The following is a 24,550-nucleotide window of genomic DNA, read 5'->3' as shown; positions in this document are numbered from 1 at the left end:
CAAACACTAAGGAATCTAGGAAGATGCCATGCATGGGACTCCCCCAACACTGAGGTAGATATCTTGGAAGATGCCATGCATGGGACTGCCCCAACAGTGAGGGACTACCCCAACACTGTGGGACTACCCTAACACTGAGGTATCTTGGAAGATGCCATGCATGGGACTACCCCAACACTGAGGTATCTTGGTGTTACCCCAACACTGAGGTATCTGAGGTACCTAGGAAGATGCCATGCATGGGACTACCCCAACACTGAGGTGTCTTGAAAGATGCCATGCATGGGACTACCCCAACACTGTGGGACTACCCCAACACTGAGGTATCTTGGAAGATGCCATGCATGGGACTACCCCAACACTGAGGAATCTAGGAAGATGCCATGCATGGGACTACCCAAACACTAAGGAATCTAGGAAGATGCCATGCATGGGACTACCCAAACACTAAGGAATCTAGGAAGATGCCATGCATGGGACTACCCAAACACTAAGGAATCTAGGAAGATGCCATGCATGGGACTACCCAAACACTAAGGAATCTAGGAAAATGCCATGCATGGGACTACCCAAACACTAAGGAATCTAGGAAGATGCCATGCATGGGACTCCCCCAACAGTGAGGTATCTTGGAAGATGCCATGCATGAGACTACCCCAACACTGAGGAATCTAGGAAGATGCCATGCATGGGACTACCCAAACACTAAGGAATCTAGGAAGATGCCATGCATGGGACTACCTCAACACTGAGGTGTCTTGTAAGATGCCATGCATGGGACTACCCCAACACTGAGGTGTCTTGTAAGATGACATGCATGGGACTACCCAAACACTAAGGAATCTAGGAAGATGCCATGCATGGGACTACCCAAACACAAAGGAATCTAGGAAGATGCCATGCATGGGACTACCCAAACACTAAGGAATCTAGGAAGATGCCATGCATGGGACTCCCCCAACACTGAAGGTAGATATCTTGGAAGATGCCATGCATGGGACTGCCCCAACAGTGAGGGACTACCCCAACACTGTGGGACTACCCCAACACTGAGGTATCTTGGAAGATGCCATGCATGGGACTACCCCAACACTGAGGTATCTTGGTGTTACCCCAACACTGAGGTATCTGAGGTACCTAGGAAGATGCCATGCATGGGACTACCCCAACACTGAGGTGTCTTGAAAGATGCCATGCATGGGACTACCCAAACACTGTGGGACTACCCCAACACTGAGGTATCTTGGAAGATGCCATGCATGGGACTACCCCAACACTAAGGAATCTAGGAAGATGCCATGCATGGGACTACCCAAACACTAAGGAATCTAGGAAGATGCCATGCATGGGACTACCCAAACACTAAGGAATCTAGGAAGATGCCATGCATGGGACTCCCCCAACACTGAGGTAGATATCTTGGAAGATGCCATGCATGGGACTACCCCAACACTGAGGTATCTTGTAAGATGCCATGCATGGGACTACCCCAACACTGAGGAATCTAGGAAGATGCCGTGCATGGGACTACCTCAACACTGAGGTATCTTGTAAGATGCCATGTAGGGACTACCCCAACACTGAGGGATTACCCTAACACTGATGTATCTTGGAAGGTACCATGCATGGGACTACCTCAACACTGAGTTATCTTGGAAGATGCCATGCATGGGACTACACGAACACTGAGGTATGTTGGAAGATGCCATGCATTGGACAGCCCAAACACTGAGGTGTCTTGGAAGGTGCCATGCATGGGACTACCCAAACACAGAGGTACAGTGATCCCTCGCTATTGCGCTCTTCGATAAAGCGCTACCTCGGTTACTACGCGCGGTAACGCATGGCTCCCAAAATTTATGTACACTTTTATTACTGAGAGTTTTACACAGACATAATTGTATTGTTGTTCGTTGTTCATTTGCACATAACGCTTCTCATTGCATAATCAACCGTTTATCGCTGAATGGAGTTCTAATAATCTGTTTGAAAACATCCGCGGCAAGTCCCGGAAATACGATTGTTCAACTAGTTAACTTTTCACACTATACATCCTTTGATCTTAGAAGCGCATGCATGCAATAAAAGAGAACCACAAGCGAAGTTTATATTCTTAATTAGTGGGCAATCCAATTTAAGGCTAAACTGTCACACACATGTAGTTGCTGTCACAACACGGCGGTCATTCATTTCGTAATCGCGCTTTCGTAACATTGCCTGTTTTTTTTCCGTAGTTATAACAAGCGATTTCATTGGATTAAAATTTGTTTCTAATGACGCTTTCTTGCCGAAATCTGCTACAAGTTTCGTGATTGGTCAATTTTGAGCACGTGACCTCAGGCAGCCAATCAAATTATAGCTGTGATACCAAGCTAGTGTTTGATAAATTTCAGAAGTTAGCGTGTTATTCTGAACGTTTTAAGCAGGAAATCACGATATATATTAAAAATATGGAACTTCGCGACTGTATCGTGCTAGGTTACGAGCTGTGACAAAGATTTTTCATACATATATTTTTGCATTAAACGTTGTGTCCGAGCCGAGAATTCAAGGCGACGAAAGCCGAGATGTCATTTGACTTACATTACACGCGATCGCACGAAACGATGGAAATAATAACTTAGATGTAAGTTTGATTACTTTTAGATATATTTTTGTTGATTTTATTTACCACTTTGTATAATATATTTAAAGATTTGCTTAAAATAGTCTTTATTTTGCTCTTTGACATGTTCGATGCGGACCCATTGTCGAAATGTGTGTCCGAGAATTTTATTTTCAATAACATCGCGGGAAATAGTGAATAATTTTTTAATTTATTGATAAAAAATGATAACTTAGAATGGAATACGTATTTCAGACATTGTGAAATGTGACAGATTTAATAAATGAATGATATTACAGGTAGATCTAGGTCCATAAAAATATATACTATTTTGACGTGACGTGAGATAAACACATATTGATGATTTGAGATTTGCCGAGCGCGCTCCCCCGCCTCGGCCTCGGTTAAACGTTTCATCGTCTATAACGCCCACCAATTATTTGGACCCCATTGGTAGCGTTGTAGCGAGGGACCACTGTATCTTGAAAGATGCCATGCATGGGACTACCCCAACCCTGAGGGACTACCAAAACACAGAGGTATCTTGAAAGATGCCATGCATAGGACTACCCCAACAGTGAGGGACTACCCCAACCCTGAGGTGTCTTGTAAGATGCCATGCATGGGACTACCCAAACACTGAGGTAGGTATCTTGGAAGATGCCATGCATGGGACTACCCCAACACTGAGGTATCTTGGAAGATGCCATGCATAGGACTACCCCAACACTGAGGTATCTAGGAAGATGCCATGCATGGGACTACCCCAACACTGAGATATCTTGGAAGATGTCATGCATTGGACCACCCCTAAGACTGAGGTATCTTGGAAGATGCCATGCATGGGACTACCCCAACACTGAGGTATCTAGGAAGATGCCATGCATGGGACTACCCCAACACTGAGGTATCTTGGAAGATGCCATACGTGGGACTACCCCAACACTGAGGTATCTTGGAAGATGAGATGGTCTATTAAAGAGCCTTCTCCTGGATAATCATCTATGAAGGCAGAGTGGGACAAAGTGTCTCTCAATATATTTGGTTCTGGCAACAGACAATTAGGTGATAAGAGGGTGATGCCCAGGGATTCCTCTGAGCCCCTTCCTCTTTAACATGGAGGTGTTTTCTCAGTCAATATCAAAATCAATGACAATGCTGTTTGTTTGTTTGCTGGCATGACTCATGAAATTTCGGATGTCAAAGAATCTGTCGCTCAATGCGAAGATTCCAGCATTAGAACGTGTGATAGAAATTTGGCCTGATCATATTCAATGGCAAGTGACACATTGGCCATTACACCTAGGCACAACTCAGCCCCTCTCATGACAGGAGATATATGCTCTACAGTAATGTGTCCCAAGAGGATTCTTGTACGCCATGGACGATGGATAGAAATCAACACTATACTTGATAAGATTGACAACTCAACGCAATATGAGGAATACCCTTTGAAGCATGTGCCTTCAACTACAGTTCACACTTACAGCCAATTGCATGAGGAGAGCTTGGATGACTGGCAATTGGTGATTACTCCCATGTAACCCGCAATCTCAGTCAGATTACAAACAGGTCACCCCTACGTGATCATTCAAGAACTTTACCGGACTTAGTTCCATCATGGCAGGAAGTACCCACTAACTCATTCAGCAGGGTATGATGAAGTGGAGAAATTCCCCACATCGTATACCATAAATACAGACCCAGTCTATATCAATATGGTTCATGAATCTTTACAAGGCTCCATGTGTCCAGGGCTAGGATTCCATTTCCTACGTATAACAGGCTCGTCTATAAGACACTCAAGTCTCCATTCCCTCCATTCTCTACTTTGAATGAGGAATATTGCCAGCTTGTCAAGAAACCTAATTCCAGTATGCTGCTTGACATGGTCAAGTTCAAGGACTTAAACATGATGACCAAACAGGCAATGGACATTGGATCATATATAAATTCATTTGTGGCAGAAATTCGTCATGTGTTGCCTCCCGTCGATGATTATGCTGGTTACCTTGTTGACACTAAGATTGATATGAAGTTGGATCAGGTGGGATTCATCCACAGTGCCTTGTATCACATCAGAAGATGCAGGATGATAGTCTGTCTTTCCAGATCCTTCTTACCCAACGCCAGAAAATTGGAAGTCAATCATGGATGACAGGTGGCTTCTGGAACTTGTAAGAAAAGGGTACAAGCTTAATTTCCAACAAGACACCGCCCTTGTAGTCCAGCCCGTAGGGCAACAATTCCATCTGGTAGGAGACAAGCTAGTAGCGGTGAACAAGGCCAACAGGGAACAGACAAGGGAGCCATCAGCGCAATAAAAGAATCCAAAGCCTTCCCAGTCTTCCTGGGACCGAAGAAAAATACATTAGACATGCCAATGATAATCAACCTAAAAGTGCTCAACAAGGACTATCTAGTACATCCTCCCACATTCCAAATGGAATCAGTCAAGAAGCTAAGGAAGACTTTCAGACTAAGAGATTGGCTGATCAGTCTTGACTTGCAGGACCCGTATCTACATGTTCCCATTCACCCGAGATTGTCAACCTGATCTGCGCTTCGCAGTCAACAGGTTGTGGTTTGAGTTCAACGTTCTACCATTCAGCATTTCAGTCACTCCATAGTTACTTATCTGTTTTACCATCCTGTCACAAACGACCTTACAACTGGAAGTGACATCAGAAGTATGTCAAATATTGCACACAATTGAAGTCATAGAAGGGAAAGTGACGTCTAAAAATGCCCAAATTTGGAATAAGAGATAGAAATCTGGGAATAAGCCATTATGCATCCATTTGTCCTATATTCCTACTTCACTGCTGCCAACTTACTGAGATTACTCTATGCCAGACCCCACCAGTGCCTCTGGTGTATTCTGGCTATGATGTAATGGAGGTAGGGTATTCAAAGGAATTGTCAAACAATAGTCATCATTGTGTCTAATTCTAAGAATACTACCTTGATTACATCAGGAATTAGTAGCCTTCCACCTCCCCAATATTTCTTGCATCTACTCGATGAAAAGTATTGGAAAGATGTGACGTTTTCCAGCCTTGGTGACTGCATTAAACCTGAGGACTGGGTTTACCTCATAACTAATTTAAAAATTTAAAAATGCAGTGTGATGTAGTCAAATCTGGAATTGATGGCTATGTTGTAATAGAAGTAGTATTCTTAGAGCTGTACACATTGATAACTTTTGTTTGATTTTGTGCTACCTGCTGTGTTGGAATTAAGCCAATATGTAATGATTATATTCCAGATGTTTAAAAGTCTGTTTTTTTGTATGCAGGTTGTTACCAGCGAATCCCTCTGTTCATCTGCCTGTGTGGGATGGATGAAGGGGAACAGCGCACTATGGCCAGAAACCTGTACCTCGCCAAACTCCTCATTGAGCGGGGAGCCAATGTCAACTACCGAGTGCCTGTTGTCAGTATAGTATAATATACCACCACAGTGTTAAAAAATACATAGGAAAGTCAAGGGTCCTTATCATAACATTAATGTCAACCAGGAGCAGTTTCTGTCTGCAGTTGCAACACAATGAAGATTAACTACACTGACAAGCTTTGTAAATACATCGTACCTACATGATAGTCCAATCGGTCAATCACTGTAATAGGCAATAAACTGAGTTGACACTGATTAATCGAGGATTAATTACTGAGAACATCTTGTTGATTTGAGTGAAAGGTGTTTACAACTGTACATTAATACCTTGCATCATCGATGTACCTCATTATCCTCACAATGCTATGATACGTAACCTCAGACAAGAAGCGAAAGCGTGACGACAGCCAGTCGACCGGATCTGCAAAACCCTCAAAGTCTGGACGATCATTTTGTAAGTCGTGGCTAACGACTTTCACTTGGTTGACATACAATGAGGATTTGCAGATTTTATTGTTTTCAGTAGCTAGTCGTATATTGAATCTTGATTGACCGCCATTTTGCTTTCTCGGACGATCGATATCCAATTTTTTATGGTCAATAATTAAGTACAGATGAAAAAAGTATTCAAATAACTATTGCTATCAACGATATTTTAGTATTTGTGATTAAACTATCTGTATTGTTTTTAAAAAAATCTTTAGTTTAAAAAAAAACTTTTCCCGTGAGGTCACATGATAGCCAAATATGGGATAATAGTCTCAATCCAAATGTTACAACGCGTACACTTGAGCAGACTCATGAATATAACTCATGAATATTAATTAGACCGTTCACTACGTTAACAGATCGTTATTATAACAGAAACAAACGTATGTTTTCCATGTAAATCTAAAATGATATTATTTGTTATTAATTGTCCGGTGAATTAAACAATTTAAATTGAAACATAATTCATCATATTATGAATACGTAAACTTGTAATGTGTGTGAAAAGTCGTACTAAAATACGCTATTTGAAGGGGGCGTGGCCTAAATGCAAATGTCCGATTGGGATTTTAAATTTTCCGGACCCCTGATGTCAACAGATCAAAATGTTGGGGTAACTAGTTTCAAATACTAGTAAGTTACTAGCAACATGATTACTGACCATTTGGCATTCTGGGGTGGCCTCAGAGTTTGTTTGAAACAGACAGACACACAGTGACAGGCACACACTGACAGACAGGCAGTCACACAGTGACAGGCAGGCAGACGCACAGTGACAGGCAGGCAGACACACAGTGACAGGCAGGCAGACGCACAGTGACAGGCACACACTGACAGGCAGGCAGTCACACAGTGACAGGCAGGCAGACACACAGTGACAGGCAGGCAGACGCACAGTGACAGGCACACACTGACAGGCAGGCAGTCACACAGTGACAGGCAGGCAGACACACAGTGACAGGCAGGCAGACACATAGTGACAGGCAGGCAGACACACACTGACAGGCAGGCAGACACACAGTTACAGTCAGGCAGACACACACTGACAGGCAGGCAGACACATAGTGACAGGCAGGCAGTCACATAGTGACAGGCAGGCAGACACAGTGACAGGCAGGCAGACACACACTGACAGGCAGGCAAACACACAGTTACAGGCAGACAGACACACAGTGTCACCAGGCAGACATACACTTGACAGGCAGGCAGACACATAGTGACAGGCAGGCAGACACACAGTGACAGGCACACACTGACAGGCAGGCAGACACACAGTGACAGGCAGGCAGACACATACTGACAGGCAGGCAAACACATACTGACAAGCAGGCAGACACATACTGACAAGCAGGCAGACACACACTGACAGGCAGACAGACACACAGTGTCACCAGGCAGACATACACTTGACAGGCAGGCAGACACATAGTGACAGGCAGGCAGACACACAGTGACAGGCACACACTGACAGGCAGGCAGACACACAGTGACAGGCAGGCAGACACACAGTGACAGGCAGGCAGACACATAGTGACAGGCAGGCAGTCACATAGTGACAGGCAGGCAGTCACATAGTGACAGGCAGGCAGACACAGTGACAGGCAGGCAGACACACAGTGACACATATTCCTTCTTGCTTCGATTTTATAACAGTGTAGACCATTGTGAAAACATCAGTCTCTGGGACACACCCTCCAACCACCTCACTCCCAGCATGTTTCTGTACTTCCCGTCAATTTTCCCTGCAGTGAACGGACGCTTTTGCTTCCACTCCATATTTACGATAGGATTTGTTTGTCATTTCAGTTTGAATTGAATATGTACGGTTATCTATGGGTCCATAGCCGTTCCTTATCAATAAGTATATCAAATAACGGCTACTTACTTTCCTCACACGTTTCTTTCCCAGCCATTGTTATAACTCTCGGCACGTGAAAGCTCCGTTTTGGTTTCCGTGTTTTTATGCCTCCCTAGTTTTAATGCAAACGGCTGCATTTGGGGTTAATGTTTGTAATATTGTCCCTCTTTATTCTCTTTTACTGATATTATGGATGTTGTGATCATTTCGGAGATGGTGTAGGGGGTTGACGATGACCTTTGCCATTTTCGAAAGTGCGTGGCCTGCCATGGCAAGAAATGAGCTCATGATCCCCACGGCCTTTGCCATGACTCTCCCCTGCTTCCGCGATGCTCTGAATGTACCCACTTATCCCCCAACCACTTAGCTAGCTAAACTACGGAAAATGGCTCACCTACAGCACCAAACAATCAAAATCCTCTCATAAGCCTGCGACTGTCATGCCTACGGGCTCGTCATCGGGTGGATCCGTCCTTGGGGCTACCTCGATTGCTACATCGCCTCTTACATGGTCATGTTTGGATGTTTGGTTATCACCTGCTTATTCACAGCCATTCCAGGTGCCCTCCACCTGGCCTACCCCGTTATACTCACAGCATGCGCAAGTTCTTCCACCACCATTGCCTCCTCAGGCGCCACCTGTTCCCACTTCTTCTCAGGAACAGCCATCGCAGACTCTGCCTCGGGTCGGTTCACCATTGGTGACCACTCGTCAGGATATTCGTATTGACATGGATGTCAGGCCTGTGAAGATCTGGGGGTAGAATAGGTCTTCAGCAAGCCATGCTTGCCGTAAAAGGCGACTATGCTTGTCGTAAGAGGCGACTAATGGGATTGTGTGGTCAGGTTCGCTGACTTGGTTGATGCATGTCATCGTATCCCAATTGCACGGATCAACGCTCATGATGTCAATCACTGGATTGTCTGGTCCAGACTCGATTACTTACAAACTGCCGTCATATAACTGGAATATTGCTGAGTGCAGCGTAAAACAAACAAACAAACAAACATGGATGTCAGTACGGTACTACAGTAACCATTCTCGTCTCCTTGCTTGTGCTTGTGTCTCTCCTGCTCGGCATTTCAGATCCTATTCGTCGTCTCCCGACAGGGTTTCCAAGCATGTGTGTTCTTTGCCGAGGGCCTCCTCCTTATTGTTCGGCGACTAGTGTTGCTTCTTCTAAGGCTGAGAAGCAGCCACTCTACGGCTCTAAGGATTGGATCCTGTTGATCATGGATGTCCTTAAACTCGAAGAGCCTATCCCACTGCCTTCTGCGAAATGATCTCAAGAGTATTACGCCATCTTACATGGTCCCTGGTTACATGGTTCATCATTTTGTCGACGGTATTCCTGTGCTGTTGCAGCGGGTAGCCCTCAAGGGTTCACTTCCCAAACCCGCCATCACGTCGTCCCGCTTCAAATTGCATGGATTTCATTTCCAACTTCAGCTTCCCCCCTTGATGCAGATGATGCTAAAACTTTGGGCCATTTTACGTCTCCGTGCCTCAAGATAGATGATCCCTTATGTCTGTTGATTCTGACATTCGTTTGTCCCTCCTACCATTGTCACTTGTTACTATCTTCGTCCAGGCTTCATTTAGCGAATTGGCTTGCTGAAAACAGATTTTTTAAGAGAATTCCTCTCATTTCTGGATGTAATCTTTCATGTCTTGGAGGACTTAGCTCGCCACAGGCTCCCTCCTCCTTATGCGTTGCCATGCCTATATTGAGGAGATTGGTTGGTGCCCATTCCTATTGTTTGACTTATTACGTCAACAATAGTCATCCCGAGAAGCTCTTCAATAACAAGGTTCAGGAGGTTTCAGGAGGAAATCTCTCCACTGCTCAGGCCGAAGCCACTGTTCAGGCACTACAGATGAATATTCCCCGCCTGGGTATCCAGTACATCAGGTGGACGCCATATCAACCTGAGGCTAAACACCTCTGTCGTGCTCAACCTTACCCTAAACCTTTAGCACAGGCCGTGTCTTCCCAGTCATCTAAGGCCAGGTCGACAAGCGGTCACACTCAGCCCTCCTCCTTGGGCGCTAGGTATAGGGGCGTAGGATGAGACTAACCAGGTGGGCGACTGGGTTATCCCTGCCACCAGTCATCCCTCCTCACGACTCTCCTGTTTCATCAGCAGTCGGAGTTGAATCCCTCCCAGACCATTCACTTTAATGGGGGACTAATGAGACACGTCAAGGTCTCCTCCTAGTTCCGCAGACACATTGGAACTTGCTCTGGTCCAGGCAGGCCTGTCCATGGTACTCCGGATTCAAATTTGGCAACACCTGCATGGCTTGCTCACATCAGCACAAGATTTGACCCGCTGTGGACGCCTGCAGTTACGTCCTCTGCAGATTTTTCTTCAACTGTGGTTTCGATCAGGACACGCCAAGCTAGGTCTTATCTCTCCCAACCTCCATTTCCTGGACCCTTGAGTCTCTAACAGGGTCTTTTTGTCCGACTTCGTTCACACTCACATGTGTTCGTGGACACATCGAAAGAAGGGTGGGGGCCATCTCGGAGATCTCTGGGCCTCAGTGTTCTGGACCACCCCGTTTCTTCACTGGGACATCAACTGTCTTGAGTTTCAAGCTGTCATATTGGCCAGTCAGACATGGCGAATGATATTGTGTGGAACTTGCATGGCCTCATGATAGCAATGGACAACGTCTTGGTCCCTCATTACATCAACCGGATGGGATCCACTCACTCACAGAGTCTCCTGGACCTTACGTTCATGGTTCTATCGTCTCATAGACGACATCCCATTGGACGCGAGAGCTTGTCACATTTCGGGGTTTCAAACATTCTCACTGACGCCCTTTCTTGCCCCAGTCATTCTGCCCCCTCTGGTGCTCTTTCCCCTTTGTTCTCAAGAAACTGATATCCGCAGTGAACATCCAGATTCTTTTGGCCCAGTTGGACGTGGTTCCCGCATCATATCCGATTCACCAGAGAGCCAGACTTAAAACTCCCGTATTTCCCAGTCTGCTCAGAAATCCACACACCTGTCAACCACACCTGTGCCCAGAGTCATAGGATCTATGTGTGTGGTCCATTTTCAGACAGCATTGACAACTAGGGGTTTCTCTACGGCGGTGGCTCTTGCTATTTGTCAGACACACAGCCCCTCTACTGCCTCTTTGTATGACCAGAAGTGTTTAGCGGCTTATTGTCGTCAACATAATATGGATCCTATTGTGGCTTCTACTCCATTCATAGCTGATTTCTTAGTCTATTTACTTGAGACAAAAGATTTGTAAGGTGGTACCACTGCCAGTTATGTCTTGGTCATTAACTTCTTGACGCCTCCTGTTCTACCCATATCGCTACTGCTTGTGGATTTGACTATCAGGCGTATTTTCGCGTGTCAAATATTTTCAAAGTCTTTTGTGCCTTTGATATATTTGAGTACAATGCTCATTAAATTTTAACTCAGACGATTGAACACTTATCACAGTGACTAAGATGAAGTGATATTTTTAGACAACCCATACTGATCGTCATCTTCCCGAGGCAAGAGAGTTAACTGACTATAAAAGTCCAGTTTCCACCCTTGCCGAACTAGGCTGGTTTTATGGAGTTACGTTTTGGCTGGACTAACGAGTCTATGCATTGTCCAATCAAAATCTCGCACCGAAATTGAAATCCGGATCGTAATCTGTCGTGCAGATTTCGGTCGATTGCACGATTTGCAAAGCCTGTGCACTATAAACTCGTTGTCAACAGATATTTTCCAAATCTTCTCATGTTTTTAATCAAGGTGCCCACGTGATTTGATGCATTTCGCGATGTAAGACCCGTTTTATCACAATATAGATCTTGATTATCGATCAGATCGTCCTGATCGGGCGCAATCGTTTTGTGTGAAGCAAACGCAAGTGATATGAGAGGTGGAATCTGATTGGTCCTTAGGAGAGGCTTAGAAGGGACATAACTGGTAATAGCCACCAGTGGCGCTACGATCGAGCCCAGTAATTCCAGCCTAGTTCGGCAAGGGAGGAAACTTGACTTTTAAAGTCAGTTAACTCTCTTGCCTCAGGAAGATGACTGAGCGTATATGTTAGCAGTATGCAGTGTTACTTGGGACTGTGATACCATGGGACTCAATTATTGTAAGAGCGAAATGCAGCAGTAATAAGTATCTTTATTGTGGTAGTCACTCATTGTGTTTGTCTGTCAGGGATGAAATCTTGAATCAACTAGGTCATCTGCTATGGTAGTAGTCATTGTGAAACAATTTGAAATAAGAACAGCGATCTGATTGGATAGAGCGTTTTCATTACAACTCATTTTCTACGTTGAGAACTGATATTTTATGTTTATGAATTGCTTTGATATTCAGTGATGTGGTTTAATCATTTTAAACAGTACAAATTCAAGCAGGGCCAATTTTCCTAATTAATTTTAGCTATAAGCCCCAATTTTTCAAATTGTCGCTCTTTTCTGTGCCCCTGTTTAATACACAAAAGAGCAAACAGATAAGACTGACAGGTATCCGGTATAATGCAACTGTACAAAAAAATGTTTATATTACGGATACAAATGTTGGTTGGATGGAGGGGGAAAAATTGTAAATGTTAAATATTTATGGGGTAACTACCATATTTTCTTGTCTATAGTACACGCTTTGAAAAAAATGAAAAATACAGGTATACTTACCAAGGTATTAGCGCATGATACGTGATTACAATGAGTTTTGATGTCTTTTTCCCAGCGCAGAGACATTACCATGAGCATGTTGCACCAGAAATACCATGTCAACAAAAATGTACAGGTTACACACAACCAAATGTTTTCCCATAGACTTCTATAGTAACGTTATATTTTTTTTTAAAATAACTAAGCATTCAACAGCTATTACCTGTATGTGTTCGCACAGTTTGGCCTTAGAGCAGCAATAAAAACATAAAAAATGACTAGCTTAGCCAGCTCTTTTTCCGAGTACAGGAAGCTAAACACACCACCCCCAGTTTCGCACCAAATGTCACCTACTTGAAAATAGCTGTGGTCACATTCAGCATAAGTTATCATGTTGAAAAAGACAGTACTAAATATAGAAAAACATGGTCAGTTTTAATAACTGGATGGATGTACATTTGAAAGACATAAAAATCTTACAGAATAGCCTCCAATCATAGCCTGCAGATATCTCTCGATCTGCACTGAGGGCTCCCTACGAAAACCGCACTGTCCCAACTGGTTTTGATTTGGTGTAGTAGAACCTGTAGACAAATCAGAATATATTTGCACTTGTCAAATCTGTGATTTATGTATTGTATATATATGTTACTTCTCAGAAAAAAATTGAAAGTGGATTAAACTTCACTACTTGTTCCTATCCAGCATGTCTATATTGCACCAGAATACATAGTTTTGATGCACCGAAAGAGTTGTGAGAGTTTAATGATGTACATTTCATCAATGTTTTACAAAAGGTATTTCTGTATTAATAAAGAAGTTTCTACCTTCATGCACTGACCATGGGAGTTAATTCATATTTCATAAAAGAAGGGGGTCAAGGGTCAATTCTATAAATGATTAAGGCTGCATAGATCATATCACCCTAAAATATTCTTTCAACTAAGAAAATTGAACAAATCTTTAAACCTCAAAACCAGTAACAATACATATCTAAAATTGAGTAGTGGTCTGTTGTTTGCCTTCCTTTGCTGACATCATCAGAACACAGCAGAGTCTGCTACATTCATGGAATATGGTTTTGACACTCATGACATGATGCGATTGATATTGTTTGAGATTGCTCGAACTTACACCATCCATTGTTTATATAATTAAACACTCAAATGGCTGTCAGCATTTGGTAAATCATCTATGGAGGGGTTATCACAAATGTTTGTGCTTTCATTTACTCCAAAAATCAAAAGTATAATCACCTATGATATAGGCTGGTGACATAAGTACACTCGGAAAGGAATCAGAAAAAAAATCAAAATTGGACAGAGAGCATGGAATTCAGGCCAACAATAAGCAAGGGACACATTAAGCAGCTTTAAAGTCATCATATATGTAAGGCTGGATAATGAACTTTACAAGAAAATAGGAAGTAAAGGGGTGCATTGTTGCCAGCAATCTCAAACGCTGACTACTGAACCATACCGCCTATTAAAGCCGAGAAATGGAAATGGACCCTTAAGTAGAAGAAAGCTCTTTGAAACCACAACATGGAAGGAAATTACACTTAACTCTATTGATTTATTTAGTTAAGACTTTAAAATACTCACAGGACATCAAACATACTTACTGTTAAATGTTTCAAGGTGGCTAAACTTGCTAATTTCAGTTATTTGCCAGTTTCAATGAAACAAAGTTAAAATTCCATATAATTTTGAAAATGTACAGCTTATTCTGACATAAATGTAATTCTTTTTATTCACAATTAACAGTGTCATGCAATACCAGCTTAAAATAGTGTTTCTCTCAAATAATTTATGGGTTTATAGGGGAATGAAAGAACAATGCATTTTACTAAACAGGGGAGATAATTTAGTATTGTCGAACACTATCACATTCTTAACAGATGATTTCAGATCCATAATGTTACATTCCAAAAGAGCCAGTGGGTATTATTTTCATCTAAGCAGGTTCTGGGGCTGGTGTATAGCCCTTACTTCATGTTTGCAAACTGAAAAACTGCACAGTGAGGCATTAAGGGAGCACTGTCAGAAATTTCTAGTGCATGAGGGTGATCTTATTATGGCACTTGATAGTGAGCAACAGAGGGGCCTCAAGTGGACTGGGGTTCTTAAATGTACTTAATGTACCTACATGTCCAAGTTCCACAACTTCTACAAGGTAATAGAGCGCAGCGAGGCAAAACAAGGGTTGTCGATCACACACTGCCAACACCGGACTTCAGATCAGCTTCTCCAAATGCCAAATTGGATGTGAAAACTTCTACTTCTTCTGCATGAGTACACATATACCTCCCCAGTCAACATCAGGCATGCTACAAGCTGAAAAAAGTGTTCAGACAATATCAAATGGCAAACCAGTTTGGATATAACAGCCAGGAGTCAGTTTTTGAGGGGACAAAATAATAATTTGAAAGTCATATGAGTGAAAAATAAGTCTGTTTTAAGAAACTTAATAGAAAAATAGCATCATTAATTCACACAAAAGCACCTAACAAAGATATATTGGTATGCTACATTGTTGACTATAAATAAGGGGGTTTGTGACATATTCTGCTGTCAGCAGTGTACATGCTTCCAACTCAAGATAATGGCATTGCGTAACTTGACCGGCAAGCGATTGACACAAGGCAGAAATTGTTGTGGCAGTGGTGACTTTATCCCAGTTTGTTGTCAAATTCAGAAGGCAGGAGGAGGGCTTGATGGACAGAGGTACCCTGGGGGGTTCGTGCTGATTTCGACCACAATACAAAGCCACATTCATTTCCAGGCCATCCAAATGCTCCATTCAACCCAAAATGTCCCCAACTTCACTGTCATTATTTTTAAATTTGCCTCCATGGTGTATCCAAGGTGAAATATAAACAGGAAATCATGTAAAGTATGAATTACTGAAATGTGCACTCCCCTACAGGTTACACACAACCAAATGTTTTCCCATAGACTTCTATAGTAACGTTATATTTTTTTTAAAAATAACTGAGCATTAAACAGCTATTACCTGTACGTGTGTGCACAGTTTGGCCTTAGAGCAGCAATAAAAACATAAAAAAATGACTAGCTTAGCCAGCTCTTTTTCCGAGTACAGGAAGCTAAACACACCACCCCCAGTTTCGCACCAAATGTCACCTACTTGAAAATAGCTGTGGTCACATTCAGCATAAGTTATCATGTTGAAAAAGACAGTACTAAATATAGAAAAACATGGTCAGTTTTAATAACTGGATGGATGTACATTTGAAAGACATAAAAATCTTACAGAATAGCCTCCAATCACAGCCTGCAGATATCTCTCGATCTGCACTGAGGGCTCCCTACGAAAACCGCACTGTCCCAACTGGTTCTGATTTGGTGTAGTAGAACCTACAGAAGTACACACAGTTAATCCAAATATTACACAAGCTGGCTATAATGTATTCATCTGGACTTATGCTTGTAATCTATTTTATGAAATTTATTCAAAATTTCTTTCAACATGCTCAATATCGTTTACATTGATTTTGCCGAAATCCATGAGATTGGCAGTTCACACTAACTGTTATTTTCAGCAACCACAATCAGATTACCGCTATTGATGCCTTGAAATGAACCTAGTTGTCAGAGAATGGCATAAATGCCATACTTAGACTTGTTAAATGTTGTATTTCTTGTAGTTGACTATTATATGTCAACATATTGTTTTAACCATCGAAAATGTATAACAAAGTGCACTGTGTACGATTATTATTATTAGAAATATATATCAGAAACATTGAAATTACTGCTAAAAAACAAGATCTGAATGTATTATTTCGGGTAAAATAATAGTTTCTGATATAATTTCTTCCAATCATTGTATAAAAATTCTTTTAAGTTATGTTTTGGGGTATTTTGTAACTAAATCACCAGTAGATTTGGGAGAACATGTGTACAGCTGATAGCTATTGCCGGTTTAGTTGACAAGACAAAAACATACAGAAATCTTAATCTCTGCACATTAAATAATGCCTAGCATAACAAGAAACACAATTGAAATGGAAAATCATGTGTGTTTACTCTAGTGATATTTCATCACAAATTTCATATTTCATGAACCATGTTTGTTATGTTTTATTCATTCACCTGAAGCGATACAATATGACTTTTGACTACTCACAATACATGAACTAGCAATGTCTGTAACCTGTAGGGCATGCTTGTTCCCTCCAATCAGGACCTGAATATTTCCAAAAGGTTTGAATCAGATTTTCAATATGGCTAACATTGTACCCATATGGTGAACTTGTTAAAGGTCATTACTCAGATATTTATTTAAAAAAATGAAATAATATGTGGTATATCTGTAGTTTAGAGTGGTGCTCAACAAATATGTTACACATGATAGTTTGAATGCTGACCTGTATTTGCACTTAAATACCCTTAATGTTTCTGCTCCAGGGCATGATAAATATCATTTTACTTTCACTGTATAATCAACTCTTATCATTGTCTATCAACTCATTTAATCTGTTTTATAAGTTGTATACATTTTCGATCTCTTGTACATAAAATGACCTTGTAGTAATTCTCCTGTTACAACAGTCATGTCAATCTACTCCCTCTTAACTGTAGAACGCTAGTCTTGTCCCAGCTGGCTTCACGTACACATATCTAGTTATAATTGACTTCATTAGTTTGTATGTCATGTTCCTGTATGATGGGGCAAAAAGTTGCCCTGAAACATTGTGTGTATAATAAAGAAGTTGTTATCATTGTTTAAAGGAAAACAACACTACAACTGTCAGTCGTCTAGCCGGCACCATTTTAATTAGCCCGCGTAATCACCAGAAGCCAATTAGCGCCAGCGATCCAGCAAACTGGGCTTCTGACCAGAAAGGGGCCAAGAAGAAAACGTTGTTGACAGCGAGGGTTAATCCCCTTGAATCCTCGCATTTGAGTAGATGGTCTGAGGCACGTCGTTTGGAAATCAGCGGAAGTCTGTGTTTTCCAACAATTTTACTTCCACCTAATAGTATAGTCCCAATTGTAAATTGTTTTCCTAATACGGATTCAAAATACATTTCCTCCTTGTTCTAACAACTAAACTACGCGCTAAATATCATGTACATTATACGCACCATTCTGATTCAGACAGACAATTTGTGTAACAAGACGGATGTTCCGACTGAACAATTTAGACAGGCATCTGTTACCTCCCTTTATCGGCTTGTCGACCAATCACTTGTACTCAAGACGGTATGCGCAGTTTCGAAGAAAGTAAACATGTTTCAATGAGATGGCAAACTGATGTGAAACATTACATATATTTTGTATCTCTACGATGAATAAGTTTTCAGAATATACTACATGTAAGTTTCTGAAAAAAATGTACATAGAAAAATCGCTGTCAAAAAAAGAACATTTTGCTAAAAAAATTCACATTTTTCTTCCAATTTGACCATTTATTATTTTCCTTATGACATTTTTTTCATGTCATTTGATAACTGGCATAATGATCAATAACTCTACTTAATTTTGTTTTCCTATTTTCATAAATAACACTTGTAGAGACATTTTTGTGCAACATGCAGATATCCATGGTCCACTGACAGACAGTCACGCATACCAGTGACCCCATCTCGGGTGGTCACTTGTACATGAGACCCGTCTCGTGTATACGTTACATGCTCTACTGAGGATGCTTACCAGAACCCTTCACCTTGCAAATTCATCTGCGTGTGTAAATATGTATGTACAATTCTGTAGTTTGGTATACAGAAAATATGTGTACATATTAGTTTTGTAACAAAGAAATTTCATTTAATGTACTCAACAGCAACAAACCTTATTTTTTGGTCAAATTCCATATAATACAACACTGGAACCAGTTGAAGTAATAGTCCATAGTAAGCAACTTTTGAATCTGCGAAGAAAGTACTCATCCATATTACAAGGCTTTCAAACGTGGGAGTGTTGTTTCCCTTTAAATCTTCAGATTCCTGTGCAAATCCTGTTATATTTGGAAGTGATGGGTTTCCTCTCAGGAGCATGGACAGTTAAGAAGAAGGGGTTATTTGGTTCCTGCATTGAGTTGAACCACTGTATTGTGTAATTTCAGACTTACTTTGGTTGTGAATACATGGGCCCGGGGAAGACTGCCCTGGACCTCATCATTGATTATTACAACGACTTGGCTCTGCAGAAGCAGCAGTGGAACATGTGGTGAGGCTCAAGTCCTGTAGCTGCACAACCCTGTACACTTGTAGCTGCACAACCCTGTACTCCTGTAGCTGCACAAACCTGTACTCCTGTAGCTGCACAACCCTGTACTCCTGTAGCTGCACAACCCTGTACTCCTGTAGCTGCACAACCCTGTACACTTGGAGCTGCACAACTCTGTACTCCTGTAGCTGCACAACCCTTTACTCCTGTAGCTGCACAACCCTGTACTCCTGTAGTTGTACAACCCTGTACTCCTGTAGCTGCACAACCCTGTACTCCTGTAGCTGCACAACCCTGTACACTTGTAGCTGCACAACCCTGTACTCCTGTAGCTGCACAACCCTGTACTCCTGTAGCTGCACAAGCCTGTACTCCTGTAGCTGCACAAGCCTGTACTCCTGTAGCTGCACAGCCCTGTACTCCTGTAGTTGTACAACCCTGTACTCCTGTAGCTGCACAACCCTGTACTCCTGTAGCTGCACAACCCTGTACTCCTGTAGCTGCACAACCCTGTACTCCTGTAGCTGCACAGCGCTGTACTCCTGTAGCTGCACAACCCTGTACTCCTGTAGCTGCACAAGCCTGTACTCCTGTAGCTGCACAAGCCTGTACTCCTGTAGCTGCACAACCCTGTACTCCTGTAGCTGCATAAACCTGTACTCTTCTAGTGGCACAGCCATGTACTCCTGTAGTTGTACAACCCTGTACTCCTGTAGCTGCACAACCCTGTACTCCTGTAGCTGCACAACCCTGTACTCCTGTAGCTGCACAACCCTGTACTCCTGTAGCTGCACAGCGCTGTACTCCTGTAGCTGCACAACCCTGTACTCCTGTAGCTGCACAAGCCTGTACTCCTGTAGCTGCACAAGCCTGTACTCCTGTAGCTGCACAACCCTGTACTCCTGTAGCTGCATAAACCTGTACTCTTCTAGTGGCACAGCCATGTACTCCTGTAGCTGCACAACCCTGTACTCCTGTAGCTGCACAACCCTGTACTCCTGTAGCTGCACAACCCTGTACTCCTGTATCTGCACAACCCTGTACTCCTGTAGCTGCACAGCGCTGTACTCCTGTAGTTGTACAACCCTGTACTCCTGTAGCTGCACAGCCCTGTGATCCTGTAGTTGTACAACCCTGTACTCCTGTAGCTGCACAACCCTGTACTCCTGTAGCTGCACAACCCTGTACTCCTGTAGCTGCACAACCCTGTACTCCTGTATCTGCATAACCCTGTACACTTGTAGCTGCACAACCCTGTACTCCTGTAGCTGCACAACCCTGTACTCCTGTAGCTGCACAACCCTGTACTCCTGTATCTGCACAACCCTGTACACTTCTAGTGGCACAGCCATGTACTCCTGTAGCTACACAACCCTGTACTTCTGTGGCTGCACAACCCTGTAATCCCTCATATACAAGCTTAACCCTGTCGTCATATGCATGCATAAACCTGTGACGAGGCTGTATTCTTAGATATATATTGATGCATAAAGTTATATTTATAAGCCTTCTTAGTTCAGGTTTCAAGGACTGTATGATGAATATCAGGGCAAATAAAATATTAATTTCTCAATAAAAATTAAAGGCCATAATGTTTCATGTACATTTTATGATCACTCTCCTGTTAACAATGTTTGTCATTATCAAACTCTATTATTTGTGGCAGTGATTCTAGAAGCCATCTAAATAAAATTGCCAGCAAACCAATATAGATAGGTGTACAGATGGCTGGGCATGGAGTGTAGTATACAGTATAATATGGAGTATATATGGAGCTTGGATTGTTATGTCCACTTTTACAGGGAAGAGGAGGACGATCACAGTTTGCCTGCTGTGGATGTGGTGGTGGGCCTACAGAAGCACTACCTGACCACAGTTGATGACATCCTTGACCACTTGCAGGATCTCATCTTCATCATACTCAGTAAGGCAGACCAGGGTACATTCAGGGTGTCTAGTACACCTCCATCATACTCAGTAAGGCAGACCACGGTACATTCATGGTGTTTAGTACACCTCCATCATACTCAGTAAGACAGACCAGTGTACATTCAGGGTGTCTAGTACATCTCCATCATACTCAGTAAGGCAGACCAGGGTACATTCAGGGTGTCGAGTACACCTCCATCATACTCAGTAAGACAGACCAGGGTACATTCAGGGTGTTTAGTACACCTCCATCATGCTCAGTAAGGCAGACCAGGGTACATTCAGGGTGTTTAGTACACCTCCATCATACTCAGTAAGGCAGACCAGGGTACATTCAGGGTGTCTAGTACACCTCCATCATGCTCAGTAAGACAGACCAGGGTACATTAAGGGTGTCTAGTACACCTCCATCATACTTAGTAAGACAGACCAGGGTACATTCAGGGTGTCTAGTACACCTCCTTCATACTCAGTAAGACAGACCAGGGTACATTCAGGGTGTCTAGTACACCTCCATCATACTCAGTAAGACAGACCACGGTACATTCAGGGCGTCAAGTACACCTCCATCATACTTAGTAAGGCAGACCAGGGTACATTCAGGGTGTCTAGTACACCTCCATCATACTCAGTAAGGCAGACCAGGGTACATTCAGGGTCTCTAGTACACCTCCATCATACTCAGTAAGGCAGACCAGGGTACATTCAGGGTGTCTAGTACACCTCCATCATGCTCAGTAAGACAGACCAGGGTACATTAAGGGTGTCTAGTACACCTCCATCATACTTAGTAAGACAGACCAGGGTACATTCAGGGTGTCTAGTACACCTCCTTCATACTCAGTAAGACAGACCAGGGTACATTCAGGGTGTCTAGTACACCTCCATCATACTCAGTAAGACAGACCACGGTACATTCAGGGCGTCAAGTACACCTCCATCATACTTAGTAAGGCAGACCAGGGTACATTCAGGGTGTCTAGTACACCTCCATCATACTCAGTAAGGCAGACCAGGGTACATTCAGGGTCTCTAGTACACCTCCATCATACTCAGTAAGACAGACCACGGTGCATTCAGGGTGTCAAGTACACCTCCATCATACTTAGTAAGGCAGACCAGGGTACATTCAGGGTGTCTAGTACACCTCCATCATACTCAGTAAGACAAACCAGGGTACATTCAGGGTGTCTAGTACACCTCCATCATACTCAGTAAGACAGACCACGGTACATTGAGGGTGTCGAGTACACCTCCATCATACTCAGTAAGGCAGACCAGGGTACATTCAGGGTGTCTAGTACACCTCCATCATACTCAGTAAGGCAGACCAGGGTACATTCAGGGTGTCCAGTACATCTCCATCATGCTTAGTAAGGCAGACCAGGGTACATTCAGGGTGTCTAGTACACCTCCATCATACTCAGTAAGACAGATCAAGGTACATTCAGGGTGTCTAGTACACCTCCATCATACTCAGTAAGACAGACCAGGGTACATTCAGGGTGTCTAGTACACCTCCATCATACTCAGTAAGGCAGATCAGGGTCCATTCAGGGTGTCGAGTACACCTCCATCATACTCAGACAAACAGACCGGTGTACATTCAAGGTGTCTAGTACACCTCCATCATACTCAGACAAACAGACCAGGGTACATTCAGGGTGTCTAGTACACCTCCCTCATACTCAGTAAGACAGACCACGGTACATTCAGGGTGTCTAGTACACCTCCATCATACTCAGTAAGGCAGACCAGGGTACATTCAGGGTGTCTAGTACATCTCCATCATACTCAGTAAGGCAGACCAGTGTACATTCAGTGTGTCCATTACAACTCCATCATACTCAGACAAACAGACCAGTGTACATTCAGGGTGTTTAGTACACCTCCATCATACTCAGTAAGGCAGACCAGGGTACATTCAGGGTGTTTAGTACACCTCCATCATGCTCAGTAAGACAGACCAGGGTACATTCAGGGTGTCTAGTACACCTCCTTCATACTCAGTAAGGCAAACCAGGGTACATTCAGGGTGTCTAGTTCACCTCCATCATACTCAGTAAGGCAGACCAGTGTACATTCAGGGTGTTTAGTACACCTCCATCATACTCAGTAAGGCAGACCAGGGTACATTCAGGGTGTTTAGTACACCTCCATCATGCTCAGTAAGACAGATCAAGGTACATTCAGGGTGTCTAGTACATCTCCATCATACTCAGTGAGGCAGACCAGGGTACATTCAGGGTGTCTAGTACATCTCCATCATACCCGGTAAGGCAGACCAGGGTACATTCAGGGTGTCTAGTACACCTCCTTCATACTCAGTAAGGCAAACCAGGGTACATTCAGGGTGTCTAGTTCACCTCCATCATACTCAGTAAGGCAGACCAGTGTACATTCAGGGTGTTTAGTACACCTCCATCATACTCAGTAAGGCAGACCAGGGTACATTCAGGGTGTTTAGTACACCTCCATCATGCTCAGTAAGACAGATCAAGGTACATTCAGGGTGTCTAGTACATCTCCATCATACTCAGTGAGGCAGACCAGGGTACATTCAGGGTGTCTAGTACATCTCCATCATACCCGGTAAGGCAGACCAGGGTACATTCAGGGTGTCTAGTACACCTCCATCATACTCAGTAAGGCAGACCAGGGTACATTCAGGGTGTCTAGTACACCTCCATCATACTCAGAGAAACAGACCAGTGTACATTCAGGGTGTCTAGTACACCTCCATCATACTCAGTAAGACAAACCAGGGTACATTCAGGGTGTCTAGTACACCTCCATCATACTCAGTAAGACAGACCACGGTACATTGAGGGTGTCGAGTACACCTCCATCATACTCAGTAAGGCAGACCAGGGTACATTCAGGGTGTCTAGTACACCTCCATCATACTCAGTAAGGCAGACCAGGGTACATTCAGGGTGTCCAGTACATCTCCATCATGCTTAGTAAGGCAGACCAGGGTACATTCAGGGTGTCTAGTACACCTCCATCATACTCAGTAAGACAGATCAAGGTACATTCAGGGTGTCTAGTACACCTCCATCATACTCAGTAAGACAGACCAGGGTACATTCAGGGTGTCTAGTACACCTCCATCATACTCAGTAAGGCAGATCAGGGTCCATTCAGGGTGTCGAGTACACCTCCATCATACTCAGACAAACAGACCGGTGTACATTCAGGGTGTCTAGTACACCTCCATCATACTCAGACAAACAGACCACGGTACATTCAGGGTGTCTAGTACACCTCCCTCATACTCAGTAAGACAGACCACGGTACATTCAGGGTGTCTAGTACACCTCCATCATACTCAGTAAGGCAGACCAGGGTACATTCAGGGTGTCTAGTACATCTCCATCATACTCAGTAAGGCAGACCAGTGTACATTCAGTGTGTCCATTACAAC

General features: G+C 43.2%; 1 protein-coding gene across 6 annotated transcripts in view; it reads left to right on the top strand.

The window, feature by feature from the left end:
* LOC124122717 overlaps positions 1–24,550 on the top strand; it is a 48,176-nt gene that overhangs the window by 10,098 nt on the left and 13,528 nt on the right. For all 6 annotated transcript variants that reach the window (XM_048384567.1, XM_046485830.2, XM_048384566.1 and 3 more), the window contains exons 3-5: positions 5,904–6,040; positions 19,091–19,194; positions 20,997–21,118. In XM_048384567.1, coding sequence (XP_048240524.1) covers positions 5,904–6,040; positions 19,091–19,194; positions 20,997–21,118 — 363 coding nt within the window. The remainder of the gene's footprint in view (positions 1–5,903; positions 6,041–19,090; positions 19,195–20,996; positions 21,119–24,550) is intronic.

This window comes from Haliotis rufescens, unplaced genomic scaffold (genome assembly GCF_023055435.1).
Source record: "Haliotis rufescens isolate VD_foot unplaced genomic scaffold, xgHalRufe1.0.p SCAF_5, whole genome shotgun sequence".
Taxonomy (NCBI): Eukaryota; Metazoa; Mollusca; class Gastropoda; order Lepetellida; family Haliotidae; genus Haliotis; species Haliotis rufescens.
The sequence above is the reverse complement of the archived record's forward strand: the minus strand, read 5'-3'. Positions and strand labels throughout refer to the sequence as shown.